General features: G+C 38.3%; 1 protein-coding gene across 2 annotated transcripts in view; it reads left to right on the top strand.

The window, feature by feature from the left end:
* Nucleotides 1-213: 213 nt before the first annotated feature.
* Nucleotides 214-20,900, top strand: part of zzef1 (zinc finger, ZZ-type with EF hand domain 1) — a 53,845-nt gene continuing 33,158 nt past the window's right edge. The window contains exons 1-23 of one of the 2 annotated variants that reach the window (XM_077240720.1): nucleotides 214-834; nucleotides 1,985-2,129; nucleotides 2,271-2,465; nucleotides 3,882-4,065; nucleotides 4,191-4,390; nucleotides 5,000-5,210; nucleotides 5,926-6,042; nucleotides 6,282-6,460; nucleotides 8,057-8,155; nucleotides 8,431-8,522; nucleotides 8,668-8,813; nucleotides 9,152-9,257; nucleotides 10,112-10,330; nucleotides 10,502-10,572; nucleotides 11,593-11,783; nucleotides 14,163-14,296; nucleotides 14,391-14,461; nucleotides 14,581-14,695; nucleotides 14,924-15,083; nucleotides 16,852-16,973; nucleotides 17,053-17,175; nucleotides 17,326-17,495; nucleotides 18,877-18,958. In XM_077240720.1, the coding sequence (XP_077096835.1) occupies nucleotides 358-834; nucleotides 1,985-2,129; nucleotides 2,271-2,465; nucleotides 3,882-4,065; nucleotides 4,191-4,390; nucleotides 5,000-5,210; nucleotides 5,926-6,042; nucleotides 6,282-6,460; nucleotides 8,057-8,155; nucleotides 8,431-8,522; nucleotides 8,668-8,813; nucleotides 9,152-9,257; nucleotides 10,112-10,330; nucleotides 10,502-10,572; nucleotides 11,593-11,783; nucleotides 14,163-14,296; nucleotides 14,391-14,461; nucleotides 14,581-14,695; nucleotides 14,924-15,083; nucleotides 16,852-16,973; nucleotides 17,053-17,175; nucleotides 17,326-17,495; nucleotides 18,877-18,958 (3,609 nt within the window). In that variant the 5' untranslated portion in view covers nucleotides 214-357. Of the gene's footprint in view, nucleotides 835-1,984; nucleotides 2,130-2,270; nucleotides 2,466-3,881; nucleotides 4,066-4,190; nucleotides 4,391-4,999; nucleotides 5,211-5,925; nucleotides 6,043-6,281; nucleotides 6,461-8,056; nucleotides 8,156-8,430; nucleotides 8,523-8,667; nucleotides 8,814-9,151; nucleotides 9,258-10,111; nucleotides 10,331-10,480; nucleotides 10,573-11,592; nucleotides 11,784-14,162; nucleotides 14,297-14,390; nucleotides 14,462-14,580; nucleotides 14,696-14,923; nucleotides 15,084-16,851; nucleotides 16,974-17,052; nucleotides 17,176-17,325; nucleotides 17,496-18,876; nucleotides 18,959-20,900 lie in introns of both variants that reach the window. The other variant, XM_077240719.1, reaches the window with a different exon arrangement.

Raw genomic sequence — 20,900 nt, 5'->3', positions numbered from 1 at the left:
AAGAATGACCTGTCCTTTCCAGATTAACAAATGTAATTAAACAGGTTCGAAAATGAGCACATTTATTTGGCATAATTTGGCATTTATTTTCTGCCCAACATTAAAAAATGAAATTAATCAAATACTGGCGGTGATACGCTAGGGGGCGTGTTTCCAACGCAGCGGGCGTCGCTGAGCTCACGGAAGGGACCAAAGTTTTTTGCTGACAAACATGACGTAAGCTGGCGGAGCCCGTCAATGCGGTAGTGACAGCGGAGGAACGCACTGACTGGAAAAGCACAAGCCTGACACTTAAACTAAGCTTGAATCCTGGGCTGAAGGCGATCGGTAGAGAGCCCGAGGCCGCAGAAGAACAGCATGGGGAACGCGGAGAGCGGCTGTGGCGTGGGGAGCGGCGATGAGGAGGACGTAGAAACGGAGAGTCCCGTGTTCGCCGAGGGCAGCCCGGCCTCTGCGGCCCCAGGCACCAGGGCCGGCAACGAAGGTGGTGGTGGTGGTGGTAATAATAGTGGAGGAGAAGGTGGAGGACCATCAGCGGCGGCGGCGGCAGGCTCCGACCAGGGGAAAAGCGTAAGAAGTGCGGCGAACCCTCCGCCGCCGATCTATGGACTTCCCACCCCTGAAGCTCTACTGGAACAGGTGAAGCTGCGAGAGGCAGCGGCCCGTATGAGCGACTCATGGGTCGCCATTTCGGAGTCGGTGCTGGCTCGTAACGAGAGCGCTCTGGTGCGCTGGCTGGAGGAGCGTCTGAGCCGCGGAGAGGAGTCCGTGACCCTGGAGCAGTTCTGCGAGATGCTGGAGACCAGAGACGCCACCAGAGAGGAGTGCGAGGAGGTGAGGAGACATGCCACTCAGACGAGCAATGTGTCTCGTGGTTTAAATACTTGCCTATTCTGGTAACTGAAAGATCGAAGGCTCAAAACCCAAGAAGGATGTTGTTTATAGACATCGTAGACAGTTCACAAAAGCGTCTTAGCCCCGGTTAACTAAATACGTAATATATATATATATATATATATATATATATATATATATATATATATAGAAGTAATGTTTCACTGTGACTAACAACTCAAAGTTCTGTAACGTTATTTGACCCCACAGCTCTAATAATCTGCGAGTGGTTATATTGTGTAATCTCTATCTTCGTATAACTCGTTTGATAAAGGCTGTTTATTGGCTGTCTCCACCTAGTTTACTTCCAATCTAAACGCCATTTTAAGGTGTTATAGGACTGTCATTGTTAGATTTACTTTGTCTTTTTTTGATTGGCAGCTACAGGTTTTAAATAGATTGGGCAATTCATATTGACCGCAAAGGAGTCACACTCATCTAGTGCCAGGTCTTTCTGTACTGTACTTTCTTGCCAATAAATATAATAAATGCTTTAGCAAATTAAATTTCACAAATCTAACTTTTAAAATGTATTTCTACATTTGAAATCTGACTATAGGCTGCCAATTTGTATAAGTAAAATATATATTTTCACACACACACAAACACATTACATAGAAGTCTTGTTTATGGAATAGTGGACTAGTGGGTGTCCATAATCACAGGGCCTGGGAAAATGTCCCCAAATGCAACCCTGATTAAATTTAAAGCCTATCCGGAGCATATGATATTGAATAACTGTATTATTCTTCTGGGATTGGCTCACAACATCACCATTGGTTATACTGATGGCTAGTGTTTATTTATACAGTTTGGTACTTTGATGCTGAGTGATTATTTTATTCATGTACTATGGTATTCTAAGACATATCCAAAACATGGTTGAACTTTCCTGATTTAACCATGACTCTCTTTCATTTGCTTTACAAATGATTCGCATGCTGGCTCGAGTGTGTTTATGTAGGTGAAATAGAGAGCTGGTTTGAGAGAGCTAGAGAGAGCTTTTGTTTGTCTTCTCCTTTGTGTCCTGATATTTGTGTAAATAGAATGTACAGACAGAAGAATCACCTCTTCCTTTTGTGCACTTTAGGCCTTTGGTCAGTTTGATGCTGAGGGTGACGGGATTATTGATGTGGAGAACATGCTCATGGCACTGAAGAACTCCAATGGAGCCAATCTTAAGGGAGAACTCAGTCATGTTATCAGGCAACTTCAGGCGTGCTCTTTGACACCAGGTATGGAAGCAGGCATATTTATTTGAATGCAATGGTGACAGGAGCACAGATGTTCATAGTTGACCATTCCGGCTGATTATGCAAATGATTGTCAGTCTTTGACCCAGATGTGCTCCTCTTTTACCCTTCATGCTTATTCAGGATTTGTGGATATCTTCTCCAAGTCCAAGGACCGCCTCAAAGCACATGCCTCCAAAATTCTGAAATTCTTGCACCGGAATCGCATCCCCAGCAGTGCCATCCCGTTCCCTGTGCTGGAAGGCTACAACAGCATCTGCACCATGAGATCATCTGTACTGCAAGACTTTCTGGAATACCTGCTGCAGAAGGAGAAAGGTGAACGGCAAATGGGGGGTGGGCTCATAAAAACAATTTATTTATATATATATGTGTGTGTGTGTGTGTGTGTGTGTGTGTGTGTGTGTGTGTGTGTGTGTGTGTGTGTGTGTGTGTGTGTGTGTGTGTGCGCGTGTGCGCGTGTGCGCGCGTGTGCGTGTGTGTGTGTGTGTGTGTAGGCCAACATAAACAACCAACCCATTATTATAAATAATCGAATTAAATGATCAATCACATTGACTCATTTTACAATCCTGCTAGCCCTTAATTTAGACTAAAACCCTTCTCATTCATTTGGGGAGGAACATGGTGTTTTGAGCAGGATTCGCAGACCCTGTCATGCGGTTGGCTTTATGCCATTGCAGTATTAGGGCTAACGATTGAGTTTAAAGCCTAAATGGGTTCACCAGCAGTTATTATAACAAACTGCTATGACTTCAACATCACCACCACTAAGCTTCTGACAACTCTTTAAATTGAAATCGTTGTTTAAAATGTACAAGTTGGAAAGTTAGAATAGTTTGCAAGAGCACAAGTATAAACAACGAGGCTGTAAAAATGAACTAGTCAGTAGATGAGATTTCTGTTCGGCGTGATGTTTAAAGATGAAGTATGCAGTTTCTGCGACACAAGTGGCAATTACTATAATAAAACATATGTTCAGCGTCAAAAGTAGCGAGTTATTTAGCAATTCCCCATTTGCCTTGAAGGTCTAAATGTAGTAAATTTTGGCTTGCACTTTGGTACCCAAAGCTGAAATTCTTTTCTCACGTAAAACATCAGAAATGATCCCACACCGGCTAAACACCCTCTGGCTCAGCCTGCTACAGTACCCACGCCCCAAACTCATGCTATTGGTTGAGCTGGAAAGAGATTGACAGATCTGAGCAGACCACTCTCAATGTTTAAACTTTTGGGGGAGATAAACCCATGTATGCCATACTAATAGTATCAATGAACAATAAACTGGGTTAAGAGAATGTATTGTCACAGAAATAATTGTACATACTTTACCTTTAATATCCCTGACAACTTCTGTAATCCCATTTAGCTACTTATCAACTCTCGTCAAGACATGTAAAAGTAAAAAAAAAAATATCACAAAACAAGTATTACTGGTTTTATGTTGTAGAATAAAACATGTAAATACTGTATGTGTTAACCACAGTCCTTAATACAGTCATTTAACCAAAAACCCATTGACTGGGAAAATGGAACCTCAAGGGCAAACATGCTAACTCATTTGCAGGTTTCAGGACTCATTACCGCTGCATTCTGTTGAAAACAAAACATGAATTTAACAATTTTCATTTTGTGCTGCTAGTGGTGAAATTTGCTGTGGATAAAATATGAGAACATTTTCTTCCATCTCCTCCTTTGGCCTCCATCTTCATATTCTGATGAATCTCCTTTCAGATCTAGACATCCAGTACAGAGCGGAGGTCAATCATGACCCAGATATGGATAAGGTCAAAGTGGTCACCCAGTGCTACAGCTTCATCGAGGCCTCATCCAATAGTGTAGATATCAACAAGCTGACCAACGGTGAGACGGTGTCTTTCTGGCAGTCGGACGGCAGCGCTCGCTCACACTGGATAAGGCAAGCTGTTTATTTCATTGGTGCATCTACATGCAGTTAAATTATAGCTGATAATTCTACAAATTTCGTTATCTTTGCTAAATATCTAGTTAAATATGACCACTTCCTCTGACTCTCTTTCACAGGTTAAAAATGAAGCCAGACATAGTTTTGAGACGGTTGGCTATTGCGGTTGCGTCTAATGACCACAGCTACATGCCACAGCTTGTGTCTGTAGCTGTAGGGAAGAGCCGGCGTTCCATGCAGGAGATCAGAGATGTGAGGATCCCCAGTAACGTCACGGGATATGTACCACTGCTAGAAAATGCCAACATCAGCCATCCCTGTAAGCACACGCTTTAATAGCACAGTGTTTTGTTTGACTTTTAAAGTGGGACACTAATGTTCAAATGTTTAGGGTTTTTGAAAGAAGTCTCTTATGCTCAACAAGGCTGCATTCATTTGATTAAAAAAAATAATAATATTGTGAAATAGTATTACAATTTACTCCGGTCTTTGGTGTCACATGATCCTTCAGAAATCATTCTGATATGCTGATGTAGTGAAATCAAGAAACATTTCTTATTGTTATCAATGTTGAGAACTTTGTAGAAACAGTAATGCAGTTTTTCAGGATTCTTTGATGAATAGAAAGTTCAAAAGAACAGCATTTATGTGAAATATAAATCTTTTGTAACATTATAAATGTAACTTTTGATCAATTTAATGCATTCTTGTCAGATAAAAGTATTCATTTCTTTCAAAAAAATCTTACTGACCCCAAGCTTTTGCACATAGTCTACATGTATTTTGAATTTGCATACTATGAGTGGAATGTTAAGAGTGGCTGTATTTGTGTGTATTTCAAGTTTATGCTACTCTAATTCTATCCACATGAATGTTATAAGTCAGAAAGCCCTTGCAAACTCACACAGATCTTCCTTTTGTCTCTCAGATATTCAGATTAACATTAAGCGCTGCCTTAGCGATGGCTGTGACACGCGTATTCACGGTCTGAAGACAATGGGCTACCAGATCACCAGGAGCAAAGAGGTTTCAGTATCTGACGCCTCGGCTATATGGTATCTGTCTCTCCTCACGTCTCTGGTCACCGCTTCCATGGAAACCAACCCTGTGCTTGCGCAGACAGTCCTACAGAGCACACAGTGAGTCAAGAAAAATGACTATTGAATTTTGCTTCTCGCGAAAGCTTGGTAGTGATGTACAAATCCAGCTTTTGATTTATATACCCTGGTTTCACAGACAAGGATTAAGCCTGGACTAAAATGCATGTTTCAGCTGTTTTAATTGAACTAAGGCCTAATCCTGGCTTAATCTAAACCCAGTCTGTGAAACCAGGCCATAGTGTCCTAGATGGGAACTTAATGTTTTCTCCTCTACTTTGCCTGATGCATTTTATTTTTTAAAATTGACAATCATAATTCTGGAGAAATTTACACTCTCGTAACCATTCAAAGGTTTCTTTTTTGAAAAAATTAGATACTTTTATTCAGCAATGTTGCATTAAATTGATCAAAAGTGACCGTACAGACATTTATAATGTTACAAATAAATTATATTTCAAATGAAATGGTGTTATTTTAAATTTTTATTCATCAAAGAATTTTTAAAAGTATATCATGGTATCTGTGAAAATGTTAAGACCATTTTATAACATCATAAACATTGATATTAAAAAGAGATGTTTGTTGATGTTTTTTAATTGATTAAATAAACGCAGGCTTGGTAAGTATAAGAGAATTCTTTCAAAAACATACAATTATTTTTACCCACCCCAAGCTTTTGAATGGTAGTATGGTTTTGTTCTGATAAATCCCATCATTTGGTGTGTTGTTTTTTTTTACACTTTTTGTTCTCCAGGAAAGCCTTACAGCACATGCCACCCCTGTCCTTAACACCGTCTTCAACGGAGTTCCCCAAATTCTTCTCTGCGAACATTCTGGAAGAGGTGGACAGCTTTTTAATGCGCATAGCAGAGTAAGAATCAAGCTGTACAAACTCAACTCAGCATGTTTAAATGTATTATAAAGAGGTCAAAACAATGCAAAACCCCTTTCGGTTTTCATGCAATATGAATCAGCCTGATAATAATGGAAAACTCTTTCTCTCAGTAAATAATTAAAGCTTTTTCATCCGTATGTAATTTGACACTGCCATTCTCTGCTGAGAAAGCTTATCAGAAGTGCTTTGCTTTTAACCGTCCCACCTCTCTCTAGCTGCTGTGTGTCTCCTGAGGCTGAGCTGACTCTGTTATCGTTCGCTCTGGCTCGAGGCAGCGTGGCTAAAGTCCTCATCTCTCTGTCTGGTGTCTGTGAGCATCTGGGTTCAGAATACAGAGCTTCCTCACTGCTGGCCTCTATGGCGTCGGTCCGGTTAAGACTTCTCTACCGCAACGGTATTGGACATTAGTTTCATAGACAAAGGATTTTTAATACTTCAATCAAATGAACTTCTACATATGATGATCCCCATAACTACTTATGAATGTGCACTGCAAGACAGAACACTTATTTTTAGTATCATGTATATACTATTATGGTATTTATTCATATTTTAAATTAGCTTTTATTTTTGTTTAGTTTACATTGTGAGTTTGAGTAATATTGTTATGTGCTTTTGTCTTTTTTTTTTCACGTTTTGTTTTTCTGTTTAGCTTTTATTTTAATTTCCGTTTTAGTCATTTTAGTACTTCAACTTAAAGGGATAGTTCACCCAAAAATGAAAATTCTGTCAGTATTTACTCACCCTAATGTTGTTCCACCCTCGTAAGACCTTCGTTCATCTTCGGAACACGAATTAAGATATTTTTGATTAAATCTGAGAGCTGGATCACTCCTCCATAGGCTTCTAAGGGATTGAAACTTGCAGGCCCCTAAAAGTCATTAAAGACATTGTTAAAATAGTCCCAAGTTACTACAGTGGCTCAATCTTAAGTTTATCAAGCGACGAGAATACTTTTAGTGCGCAAAAAAACACAAAAATAACGACTTTATTTCGACTATTCATTTCCTTCTCTGTGGGCCTCGAGTCAGTTCACTAGTATAATAGTGTAAGCTCCTGTTGTTGTACGTCACACGCATCACACACATGACCAGCGTCGGCCAATAGTGAGCCTACGTGTGACGTAACTCTACGCAATCATACTAAGTTAACTGACTAGAGGCCCACAAAGAAGGAAATGAATAGTTGAAATAAAGTTGTTATATTTGTTTTTTTTTGCGCACAAAAAGTATTCTCGCCGCTTGATAAACTTAAGATTGAGCCACTGTAGTCACTTGGACTATTATAACGATGTCTTTAATAACTTTCGGGGCTGGCAAGTTTCAATCCCTTAGAAGCCTATGGAGGAGTGATCCAGCTCTCAGATTTCATCAAAAATATCTTAATTTGTGTTCCGAAGATGAATGAATGTCTTACGGGGTTGGAACAACATGAGGGTGAGTAAATACTGACAGAATTTTCATTTTGGGGTGAACTATCCCTTTAAACATATTATATTGCAGGTGCCATTCCACCACACTTCTAATTTGTATCTAATATTTATAAACATTACTTTTTTACAACTAATATTTATATTTTATTTTATTTCAGATTTCTTTCAGTTAATGAAAACCGGTTTTAATATTTGTGATTTTAGTTAATAACAACACTGATTTGGGTGTGTGTTTTTTTAAGCCTTGTTCATTATTGCTAAATCAAATTTTATAAAATATTTTTTTTCTCTTAAATTTTCCATGGACCCCCTAGAAGCCCCTTTCAACCGAGGTTGAAACCCCCTGCTGTAGAGCAAATGCATTTATTTTGTTTGTTTGTTTTCCTTACTTAAGTTCCAAATTGCTTTGCAGAAATTTCATTTGCAGCTCCACATAGCTGTATTATAACTATCTAATATTGATGAGAAGAGATTAGTCATAACTGCAAAAAATTTCACTTTAAGCGTTGAAAGACACAGTATTGTAATGCATGTAAACCTGTGTGTATGTGTGTGTAGGTAAACCCCTCCAGCTCCATCTGCAGGCATGTGATGTGAAGAGTAAAGAGGAGAAGTCTGGTCCCGAAAACATGCTGACGGAGCCCAACTCTGGAGATGGTACGCAAACCATATATAACATTCCAAATGATCCTGCTTTTAAAATATGTGTAGGGAGGGGTATTGTGGTCAAGTACTTGACAGATTAATCACCCGAGTACTGGGATGGATAGGGACGTCTTTTGAAACTTTAAAAGCAAACGTTGCTACTAAACTTTCTCTGTAGAGAAAATAAATCTGATTTGAGCTGCTCTGTTTTATTCACATTATCTGTTTTGCTTAGAAACAAAGTAAAAGTTGAGACTTTAATGTAGATGTTTCATTTGAAACTGCAGGTTTTCTGACAGAAAATGGAAAGAGGAAAGCCAGTGTGATTCTGTCCACTGAAAACCAGAGCTGCTTCCAGGTCACACAGATCAAGATAAAAGTGAGAGAAGCTTCAGTGCACACTTGAACTTTTGTGTTTTATACTACATAATATGTTCTGTTTGTATGATTGTTCAATTGGAAACACAAACTGATTTGATCTGCTTATCCTAGTTTTAAAGCACTGCTATGTTCTTCCACCTCAGGTGCGTAAAGGAGCCATTGGTGCTAAATGTGGCTTGTTGTTTGCCTACAATGATAGCGAGCCATTTGATGCCGATAAACATTTCAAAAGATTCAAAAAGTATGATAGCTGGGACTACAAAGACTATAAAGAATTTGTCCAAGACAGGTATGTCACATTCTTAGTGTTATATTTTTATGGAGCTAATTTGCATAACATTAGTGCTCATAAGAGACAGCAAATGCTGATAAAGTGATCTTTAAATGGTGCTTGTTTAGGAGTGTGTGTGAGACTGTGTTGTCTTGCCCAGTTCGTTTGAGTGTATTTTGGTCTTTGTATGTGTGCACACGGCCAAGATGGCTGTAAATTTAGTGAGAATGTTTTTGTCAAGTCAATTGACCTCTCACTGTTATCTACCTCTGTACCCCCCACACACTGTCATATGTATCACTTTCACATTCACGCACAAACACATACACATACACATACACATACACATACTTCAGCACAAGGATACCAGAAACCAGTGAGGAGGAGCCCATTGGCTGGTTTGAGATGGAGGAGGACTGGAACGATGTGGAGATCAAGCTGCAACAATGCAGAGTGTCAAAAGTATGGACTTGCTGCCTGTCTTTCTTTTTTCTTTTACTTATTTTTAACAAATACACAGAAATAGTACCGCAGTTTGATCATTTTCTTTATTGCGACTTTGTTGTTTTGGTTTTTTTTTAAAGCAAAAATTATGGTTATGATAAAACCCTTAAAATGGACTGTAAACAATAAAATACAGACTATTAAAACAGTCTTTTAACTTTGCTGTCTTGGCAAAGTAATCCAGTAGCTTTCACACCAAAAGTGCAAAGATATTATAAATACAAGTGACACAAATGTGCAAAGCAAACTAAACTTGCAGGAATTTCTGTATGTCCAAAACATTGGCCTTTCATCCACCTACTGAAGTACTCCCATCTTAGAATGAATGACTTGGACAACATTAGAGGCTTTGAAATCAACTAATCTTAATGCAAGCTTGCAGTCGATTGTAAGAAAGGTTTAAGCAGACTAAAGATTGGGGTCTGGCATACATCACGAGAGAGACATGTTGATTAAAAATGATGAGGTCAAAACATTTTTGAAACATGCATTGATGAATCATTCACAATAACATGCGTTTAGAAATGCCGACTTTTCATTCACATCTACGATTTCTTTTTCACTACTTTTTTCATTCCCTGCAGTGCTTGTCTGTTTTATTTTGTTTGGAAGTATACATTTACTTTAAGAATTGAAAGACGAGTCAAAATGATGTTCTGAATGTCATTATGTCACAAATGATTTGATCTTAACTTTAATTCAAAACATCTTTAAGTGGTTGCTATTGAATATGGAAACTCAAAAATCTGATTTTATATGCATACGTCAGCACGTACTTGATTAACCTAAACTTTCTCTGTCTCTGCATGTAGTTTCTGATGGTGAAGTTCCTGTGTGCTAGGCAGGACACAGCAGACCGGTTGGGGGTTCAGCAGATGGGTTTCAGTGGTTATTTGTGTCCAGACTCTGAGCGGATGGAGGATGTGGAGGATCTGAGTGCTCAGGGCGAGGGGAGCGTCTCAGGCTTGGTCACGGGTCTCACTCTCATGAAGAAAACCCTTTATTTCATCCAGCAACTCACCAGAGATATGGTACACCCACCAAATGTCCTCTTGCAAAGGGGTCTCACCATGACTTTGACCTGATTTATTTAAACGCTACTCACAACTGAAATTCATAATGCATTTTTTTGTGCATAAATCTTTAAAGAGAGCTGTATAAACCCTGAGCCTATGTTACAGGATCTGTCTCTGTCCAAGCAGAAGTCTCTGCTGGACTTTAGTGACCTCAACCTGCCGCTGTTCTGGGACTTTTACCGCAAACTCAGATCCATGTGAGTAAAGTTGTAATATGAATGTTTGTGTATATTTATGTACATGGATTATATTTTAAATTATTTCTAAATGGGATTTTGCATTATAACATAAAAAAGGTGCACTATTTCTAGGCCACTAATCAGAAAAGTACATTTGTGACATTGATCATAGCCGCGTTTCCACCGAAATTACCCGGAACAATTTGTCCCAGGAACTTTTTTTTCCACAGACCTGTTGCTGTCTGCATTTCCATCGCGGTCTAAAGTACCGTGTAGATTAGGCAAATTAGTTTGGTGACATAGGGCGGCGCGCTCCTTTCCAGTTCCCGCTGAATTTCATCCTCTGAATTTAAGCTTAATAAAGCCTGAACTTTGTCGTCGGTCCATCTGTCGTATTTTTTAAACTCCATTGTTGATTCGAATAGCGAACAACTCTTACTGCACGCACCGCAGCAGATTTTTAAAAATGGTGGTTGAAATAAAATGCTGCGTTGAGTCAACCAATAAAATTTTTGCGTGAACTCAACCAATCAGCATGTTCAGTGCCCAAGTCCCACCCCTGAAAGTTCCTGAACTTTGAAAAAGTACTGCCAGCAGGGACTTTCCCTGAATTTTTCCCCGGAACTTCATTTAGACCCTGGTTCCTGTGGTCGATACACACCGAGTACCACCCCAAAGTTCCTAGTTCCTGGGGAAAGTATTAAAAATGTATACAGTATATTTTAGAAATTTGTCAATTTAAAGGATCTTTTAAAATTAACTAATGAATGCAAACATAGAATACAAATTATAAAATGTTTTTTTCAATACAGACTTGCCACAAGGCATTAAGATGAGAGTAGTATGGCCTTGACTATTGGAAAATTTCAAATGTAATTTACTAAAATGAACTAATGACAACTAAAAGGAATGTGCATGGACCATTTATGGACAAACTTGTGTTTTCCACTATGTTTTCGCTTTTAGGAAATGTGCTGACTGATCAGTTTTTGTCTGTGTTAATGTATTTCTCTGTTGTGTGTGTGTCTGTACACTCAGTGAGGGAGAAGAAGCTGTAAAGACACGAGTTCTCCTGCTTCAGCTGCTCCAGAACTGCTTCCCAATGCTGCCCAGCCTGACAGAGTCCCAGCCTACAGACGTCACAGCATCAGCATCAGCATCACCCTCAGCCAGCGCAGATGTGGACCCTGCAGTAGCTGTCGGAGAGCTCTACAGTCACTTGTGTCAAGGTGAGACTCACAAACTGCTCTTTATGACTCAATGGCTCAAGAAACATTTCCTGTTATTATCAGTGTTGAAAACGGCATCATATTTTTGTGGAAATCATGATAATTCTTTGACGAATAGAAAGATCGAAAGAACAGCATTTATTTAAAATAAATAATTTAAATCTTCTGTAACATTATAAAAGTATTTTTAATGCATCCTGGCTGAATAAAAGTATTAATATAAAAAAGAAAACTTTTGAACGGTAGTATAGTATCAACTTTCCAAAAAATATCAGTTAAAATTGATTGCTGAAAACTAAAGTTACGTCTTTAAAACATTTGCTTAACCCTCTGAGGTCGGCTATCGCGCGGGCGTGATAGTCTCGCTTTTTTTCTTATCAGTGCAAAAGAAACTCAAAATACTCTGTTGATTTTGATCTTACATATTAAGTGTTCTACATCATTAGATCCTGATAAGTGTCTATTTTTTTTTGTGGATACTCACAATAAAAACTAAGTGTTGTGCTTGTCGCCAAATAAAGAAAAACAAACATGATGCGCGTTCTGCCTTCTCTCTGTCAGTTAAGTCCATTCTGAAACGCGTCCGAAAATTAACTGTAATTCCGCGAATACTTGTCATACAGGCACGAGTGTTTTTCCATAATGAAGCTTGAACTCTCTTCTTTTAAATGAATTAATTTATATAAAAAACCAAATATTCTCAGTTTATGTAATCTGTATGAAAATAGAGAGATGTCAGTCTTTTTCTTTCCAGCTCATTATACCTGATTACGCGTTAATGTTCCACGCCCACGGAGAGCGCGCGGTATTCAAACGCAAATGATCTAAGGCAAGCCATTCAAACATGCCAACGCCCACCAGCTGGATTATAAAACACATCATGTTTAGTCAGTATCTTACTACAGCTGTGTAAACAGCGTATCCCTACGCTGTGAGCAATAATACTATCTAATAACCCAGGAAAATGTACCAGAAGTGCTGGTAGTTTCATTTCGAGGAGCAACGGATCCAGCTGATGTAGTAAGTAATTTATTCTTAAGTGCTTTATTCTAATCGCGATATTGAATAGTGTCTGACTGTAAACCGCAAAAAGACTGTTTAAATATGAATTGCGTGTCTGTGTGTAGGCTAAATGATGAATGAACGGCACAGGCGCGCGCGCTTTGTTTACTACAGTTATACAGTGCGTGTCTGTGCCGTTCATTCACTCTCGCACCTACATTAGTAAACGTTATGTTTACATGAACACATCCAAACTATATTGCTGTAGCCTATTAAGATGAGTAAAAATAGACTGAAATATGTTGAAATAAAATGTCTGTATAAGCAACAAACAGCAAATTCACATGTATATGCTAATATATCATACACAATATGTTACAAATTTTGTAACAAAGACTAAATATGAATGTTTAGACAAGATTTTGTGATTAGTTTTGGATAGATTATAAAGTTTTGACTGTAAAAAAGGACTACTGTCACATTAAATAGGTACGCTTTTGTTCACCAATTTCTGCTCATAGTTAAATATACTGTAGTATGATGTTTTGTCAAAAATAAAGTAGGTATATTGAATTATCAACTAAGATGTTATTATAGTGTTTATTCCAATATTCAAACTAATGAATCCTTACCTTTTTTAATACGTATGATAAAATGTATACTTTTTACAAAGAAATACACTTGAAATATTGTTAAAATTGTTGTTGTAATTGTAACCTATTTGTAATTGGTTACAATTTCTAATTGTAAAATATGTATATATAGATAATTTCTTTTGTCCTTGCATTCTTTGGGACCCAGTGACACACCTGTGTGACAGGATAATTAATATGCAGCTCATTATGTATGTGGCACATTATCCGGCCTTTGTCTTCTCAGGTGTGAACACGCCTCCACGCATATTGCCTTTCCAAACAAAAGGTGTCTTAAAATTTAAATCAATGTATTGTTTTGTGTAAATGATTAGGCAGGATGATTTTCAGATCATTTTGAAGCAAAAATTCTAGGCAACAACACTCATTAGTCAAAAGTCTTGTGGACACATATTTAGTATGTGTTTTGTGGACTTATTTCAGACACTTTAAGTTTTAGTTTTTTCAATAACCACGCATAAAAGTTATTCTCTAAAAAATACAAACATGTACATACATGTTGCTCACTCATACGGTAGCCCCGTTTGTCCTATATAGAGTGAATTTACACCTTTGCCATTAACATGTTTATAAATAACTGAAAAAAGCACAAATGTCAGAGCATGTCAGAACACCTCAAGGACCCGAAAACCCCTTAGACCTCAGAGGGTTAAAAGCCTTGTAGTGATGCCATTGTGTTTTGATTGGCAGTTAAGAGAGTAACCCATAGTTTTGCGCTATGCAGTGGTGGATGGGCCTGAAGAAGAGACTGCAGTGGATAAAGCTCTGAGGAAAGAAGCGGTGAAAGCCATTCTCAATGGAGCCGCCATCTTCTACCCCGACAAACAGAGCCGGAGGGACAAACTCTTCCTCTTGATGGTAAGACTGTACTTGCCTTGGCTGAAAATTGTTACTGAGATGCTTTTAAATGTTAATTGTTTTTATTGTTTGTTTTTTTTGCTGTTTTTCTCAGCAAAACATAACTGAGGAAAATCAACTGGAGTCTGTAAAACTGACATTCGAGTCTCTCTGCAGTTATTTCAGGTATGAAATGCCTCCCTTTAAACTTGTAATCCCAGTCCTATCATGTCCTGTCTTCTCCTGTAAACTTTATAACTTAATTTCCTGCTCACACATTGTCTCTCACTCATCTCTGTCCGCAGTGATCATGACCCGAAAGGTCTCCTTATGCTGCCCCCTAAAGGAGCCCCGTCTGACTTTGACATCTCGCCTATCCTGACCGTCATGGACACACTGCTCATTGTGGCCACTAGAGAGGCATGTCGACAGCTGCCAACCTCATCTATTCACCCCTGCGCACATACAATCCCCTGCAAATAGCTGACACATGCTGTAGATATTTACATTGTGCATTAACGTCTGTTAGCTGATGCCTCGTATTGTAATGCATTGTTTTACAGCTCATTAATAGGTTTCCCTTGTCTCGTAGCTTTGTAAAGAGTAATGTGATGTTTATCCATGTAAGAATGTGCCTCTTTTTTGCAGTGTGAGGTGTTGATGTTGGACTCCAGAGGAGGGTCAATTTGGAGGGTCCTGCTGTCTCTGTTCTGGGCTCTACAAGGAAGCCTGCTGTCCTGGTGTTTCCTGCAGCTTAAAGGAGGAACGGCCACCTCTGCTGATCTGGCCAGGGAAATTCTGCTTAAATGTTAGTGTGATTTTCTTGGTTTTGCAGTCTGCTTGTCTAGAGCCCTTCAAAATACAGTGGTTTCCAGAAGTCTGAGGCAACTGCTGGAAATGCTTCTATTGTACTAAAATATTTATATTTGAATGCCCTTTTCATTACACATTGTATTAGCAGCATAACAATAACAAGAGTTCGATCATGAGAACATTGCAATCTTGAGTTTTAGTTTCGAATTCAGAGATCACTTTTGTTCATACTGTACTCCAAAGAGTTTTGCAATCTCTATAATGATGTAGTCAACCCTATACGCAAACTGCAGCTTTTTACATGGAATGCAAGAACAATGCAATTGAAAAAAAATCGACATAAATATAAAATATAAATTTGAAACACTATTAAAGTCAAGTAAACAGTCTGTAATAAAATAAGAACAAATAATCAGACAACAAGCAATAGCACAAATGAAGAGTTCAGATGCAAAAGCCTCTAAGTGCCATCTGAAATTTTCTTCTAGAATGATGATTTTTATCGTGTTCAGTAATTCACTTAAATGACAATAGGTAATTTTCATTGCCATTTAAGTGTAATTACTGAACTAAAATATACGAGCTTGATAAAAATCATCATTCTAGAAGAAAATTTCAGATGGCACTCATAGGCTTTTGCATCTGAACTCTCCAAATATACAACAGAACAAAGATGCAAATGAAATGAACTGTTTTTCAGGTAGATCTAATAGCAGTTAGATACAGATTAGGTAGATTATGTACAGAAATTGAATAAAGTAATCAAATGTAAAATAACACTGCATATTCTTCACTGTATTTATTAAATATAGATGAATCCTTATTAAGTTACAAAAGTTATTCAGTCAAGATCGAGTGTTTTTTTTTTGCCGCAAGTCTCAGCCAAGCGACGATGCGTAAAGCTCATCAGGCAATGAAATCGTATATGCGCTAAACTTATTTTTTGCCTCTAACTCAATTACAGGCGACTGTAATCATACAAATTTACTAGCCATTGGCTAATTACAGACATTCTTTAATCTTCTCTTGTGACATTTGGTTGCATATGCGAGTGATTTTCTCCCATTATAGAGGGTTGTGTTGTCGAGTTTCAAGTGTTTTTATTTGTCTTCAGATATGCGAGTTCTGTAAAACGGCAAATGTTTGTGTAAAATTTCAGTAATAGCACTTTTTAGTTTAGGACTGAACTATACTTTCAACTATTTTTTGACTGTCAAATAGCGCGGTGTACTTCAGAGTAAATAGTGAACATGACGGATACACTACCTTTCAAAGTTTGGGGTCAGTAAGATTTTATTTAGTAAGGACACATTCAATTTATCAAAAGAAACATTAAAGACGTTTATAATGTCTTATTAAAAACATTTATAATCATTTATTTTTTTTAACTTTCTATTTCTATTCAAACAATTCTGAAAAAAATATAACAATTTCCACAATATTGAGCAGCACATCATTGTTAATAATGAGAAATCATTGTTGGAATGATTTCTGAAGGATCATGTGACACTGAAGGCTGACATAATGCCTGATAAATTCAGTATTGCCGTCGCAGGAATAAATTACATCTTAAAATATATTTAAATATTAAACAGTTATTTTATGTTGTACTATTTTACAACCACAACATAATTTTTTTACTGTATTTTTGATCAAATAAATGCAGCCTTTCCTTAAATAAAAATCGTACAGACTTTTAAACGGTTTTGAGTTATTTGCAGTGGTCTGTCACAGTGTTAATACATCTATGTTGTTTTTCTTAGATGTGGAACAGTTCCTGTCAGGTACCAAAGACATACTGAGTCCTCTTATTAAGCGTTTCTCTGGACCTGACATCATGGAGAAACTTAGTGGATCTATCCTTGCCATGGCAGCAAGACAGCTGGTAGCACACCACTATTCATGTATTTATGTTTCTGTATATGCTTTTGTGTGTATGTATATAAAACTGTGTCCCGTTGTAGACCATCTTCCTGCTGGAGCTGTCCCCTTTGAATATTCCTCACTGTGTGCTGCTCAAAAGATTCTACCCTCTGGCAGACATGCTCAAGAAGCTGTCTAATGACACAGAGGACATCTTCTCTAAGGTCAGTTCACTGTGTCTCTTAAATAAATAATTGAAAGAAAAATAAATTACTGAGTATGTTACGTTTTTCACTTGCCATTTAAAAACCATGAATGATAATTAATAAGAATGTTTATCAGATTTTTATTTTTTTACCCCGTTGTGTTTGTAGGTAGATATGGAGGGCTGTCAACAGACACAGCAGCCTGTTGTTTTAAGGACGTGGCAAATGGAGTCGCCTCATAACTATGAGAACAGCAGGCATGAGACCACCATCTTTGTCTGTCCTGGTGCCACATCCTTCGAGGTGGAGTTTGATGAACGCTGTGAAACAGAGAAAAGGTGTGAAAGGCTTATGCTACAACTCAACTGCCACCTTCTTGTGATAACAGGAATCAAATACTAATTTTCCTGTTACAGACCCCTTGTGGCTCTTAAAGGCCGTGTTGCAGGGTTAATTTTTCAACGAATTTGTGCAATTTGCTTGTTGGTAATAAACATTTAAACTGTTATCCATTGCATTTTATGTTGTTGGGTATCACAAAATGGAATATAATAAGAAAAAGTAGGTACTATCTTACAGCGGTTTGCAGCGATTCTCCTTTCCCCCAAAATGCATTGCATTACGTCACCTTGGGGAGAGAATTTACCAAAGCCCGTCTTGAAAGCATTGAGAGTGACTAGAGAGGCGAGTAGTAGACGAGAGTATTCAGATAGCGCAGATTATAGATAACCAGATAAATACATAGATATAGATAGATATATAGACTAGATATATAGATAGACAGATATATAGATATAGATAGGCTAGTATATGCGGCAACTGCACATCCAATGGCGCGGGCACCTCTGACGTGAGACCAACTCTACTTTGTCAATCTACCTACTATATATTTCTATATATTTATCTATCTAGCTGCTAGCTATCTATGCTAACGTTATGATCTGGCTGTCTGGCTATCTCTCTCTATACCGCCCACACAAGCACCTGCCAAACAAACACAGCGACAGACATGTGGCGGCTACGTTTGCAACAACATTTTCACCGGAGGAAGAGATAAACTCTTAGAAACGCCCATATAGCTAGCATGATGCCTTCTATTTCTAGATGACAAAGACAAAGTTTACTAGTACTACGACACTATGACAAAGGTTACCGGTACCTATCTGAACTAACGTCATGATCGGTGCTATTCAATGACAGTAAAAAAAACATGTGTCGTTATTGTGCACTGCTGCTCGTAGACTAGCTCCAGTGCTCATTGCTGTGTTGCTAAATGATAGCATCTCACCAGGACACTTCACAAACTCTCCATGCATTTAATTGGCTTTGACGGCCATCAGTTCTTGGCAATACCTCATTTGCCCTCACGTTTGGCAGGTTCGAAATTATATGGCTGCGGGCCATCATACATGTTGGCTCTTGCCACCTCTTCCTCATCCCAGTCAGTCGCCATAGTTCTAATACTAGGCTGAGGCTACCCTTCCTCCACTTCTCCCCAACGTGACGTCATCAACGAATCGCGTAAAAAACCCCCGTTAATTCCAAAAACGTAAAAAACTGGTCTTGAAGACCATTTTTGAGACATTTTAAAAATGATATACATATCTTGAGTGATTTATGTACCCATTAATCGATAGTGATGGTTAACCTGCAACATGGCCTTTAAATATGCTTTATATTTAAACTGATTGAGGTGTTTTTTTTATTATATTTTTGTAGGTATGACTATCTGGAATTCACTGATGCTAGGGGAGGGAAAGTGCGATATGATATGAAGGTCGGAACGGAGAAATGGCCAACGGTACAAAAACTTTTATTGGGGCATTTTTACTAGGGTTGTCAACTGAATGTGATAATTCTGTAATTATATATATATATTATATATATATACACATACACAGGTCCTTCTCAAAAAATTAGCATATTGTGATAAAGTTCATTATTTTCCATAATGATAAATGATAAAAAATTAAACTTTCATATATTTTATATTCATTGCACACCAACTGAAATATTTCAGGTCTTTTATTGTTTTAATACTGATGGTTTTGGCATACAGCTCATGAAAACCCAAAATTCCTATCTCAAAAAATTTGCATATTTCATCCGACCAATAAAAGAAGTGTTTTTAATACAAAAAAAAGTCAACCTTCAAATAATTATGTTCAGTTATGCACTCAATACTTGGTCGGGAATCCTTTTGCAGAAATGACTGCTTCAATGCGGCGTGGCATGGAGGCAATCAGCCTGTGGCACTGCTGAGGTGTTATGGAGGCCCAAGATGCTTCGATAGCGGCCTTAAGCTCATCCAGAGTGTTGGGTCTTGCGTCTCTCAACTTTCTCTTCAGAATATCCCATGGATTCTCTATGGGGTTCAGGTCAGGAGAGTTGGCAGGCCAATTGAGCACAGTAAACCATGGTCAGTAAACCATTTACCACTGGTTTTGGCACTGTGAGCAGGTGCCAGGTCGTGCTGAAAAATGAAATCTTCATCTCCATAAAGCTTTTCAGCAGATGGAAGCATGAAGTGCTCCAAAATCTCCTGATAGCTAGCTGCATTGACCCTGCCCTTGATAAAACACAGTGGACCAACACCAGCAGCTGACATGGCACCCCAGACCATCACTGACTGTGGGTACTTGACACTGGACTTCAGGCATTTTGGCATTTCCTTCTCCCCAGTCTTCCTCCAGACTCTGGCACCTTGATTTCTGAATGACATGCAAAACTGAGCAACAGTCCAGTGCTGCTTCTCTGTAGCCCAGGTCAGGCGCTTCTGCCGCTGTTTCTGGTTCAAAAGTGGCTTGACCTGGGGAATGCGGCACCTGTAGCCCATTTCCTGCACACGCCTGTGCACGGTGGCTCTGGATGTTTCTACTCCAGACTCAGTCCACTGCTTCCGCAGGTCCTCCAAGGTCTGGAATCGGTCCTTCTCCACAATCTTCCTCAGGGTCCGGTCACCTCTTCTCGTTGTGCAGCGTTTTTTGCCACACTTTTTCCTTCCCTCAGACTTCCCACTGAGGTGCCTTGATACAGCACTCTGGGAACAGCCTATTTGTTCAGAAATTTCTTTCTGTGTCTTACCCTCTTGCTTGAGGGTGTCAATGATGGCCTTCTGGACAGCCTTCAGGTCGGCAGTCTTAACCATGATTGCGGTTTTGAGTAATGAAACAGGCTGGGAGTTTTTAAAAGCCTCAGGAATCTCTTGCAGGTGTTTAGAGCTAATTAGTTGATTCAGATGATTAGGTTAATAGCTCGTTTAGAGACCCTTTTCATGATATGCTAATTTCTTGAGATAAGAATTTTGGGTTTTCATGAGCTGTATGCCAAAATCATCAGTATTATATACTGAAATATTTCAGTTGGTGTGCAATGAATCTAAAATATATGAAAGTTTAATTTTTATCATTACATTTTAAAATAATTAACTCTAGCTCAATATGCTAATTTTTTGAGAAGGACATATACATATATATATATATATATATATACATATATATATATATATAATGTGTTTGTAATGTTAACCCAATCATGGGCAGCAGCCAAAAAAAATGATATGGCCAAAATGAACAGGCAGTGGGATATTACATTTTTTTTATATTTGTTAAGCCTAATATTTAATTAACCTGCACTATGCAAACATGAAACATCCATAATGCAAAAATTAATGCAATTACTTTTGCCCCGTGCTTGTACGTAATTCCAATTTTTTTAATTTAGTCTGGTCTGGTGTCTTGGAG

The sequence above is a fragment of the Siphateles boraxobius genome, unplaced genomic scaffold (genome assembly GCF_051911475.1).
Source record: "Siphateles boraxobius isolate OS27281-9 unplaced genomic scaffold, OSU_SipBor_1 24, whole genome shotgun sequence".
Classification (NCBI taxonomy): domain Eukaryota; kingdom Metazoa; phylum Chordata; class Actinopteri; order Cypriniformes; family Leuciscidae; genus Siphateles; species Siphateles boraxobius.
The sequence above is the reverse complement of the archived record's forward strand: the minus strand, read 5'-3'. Positions and strand labels throughout refer to the sequence as shown.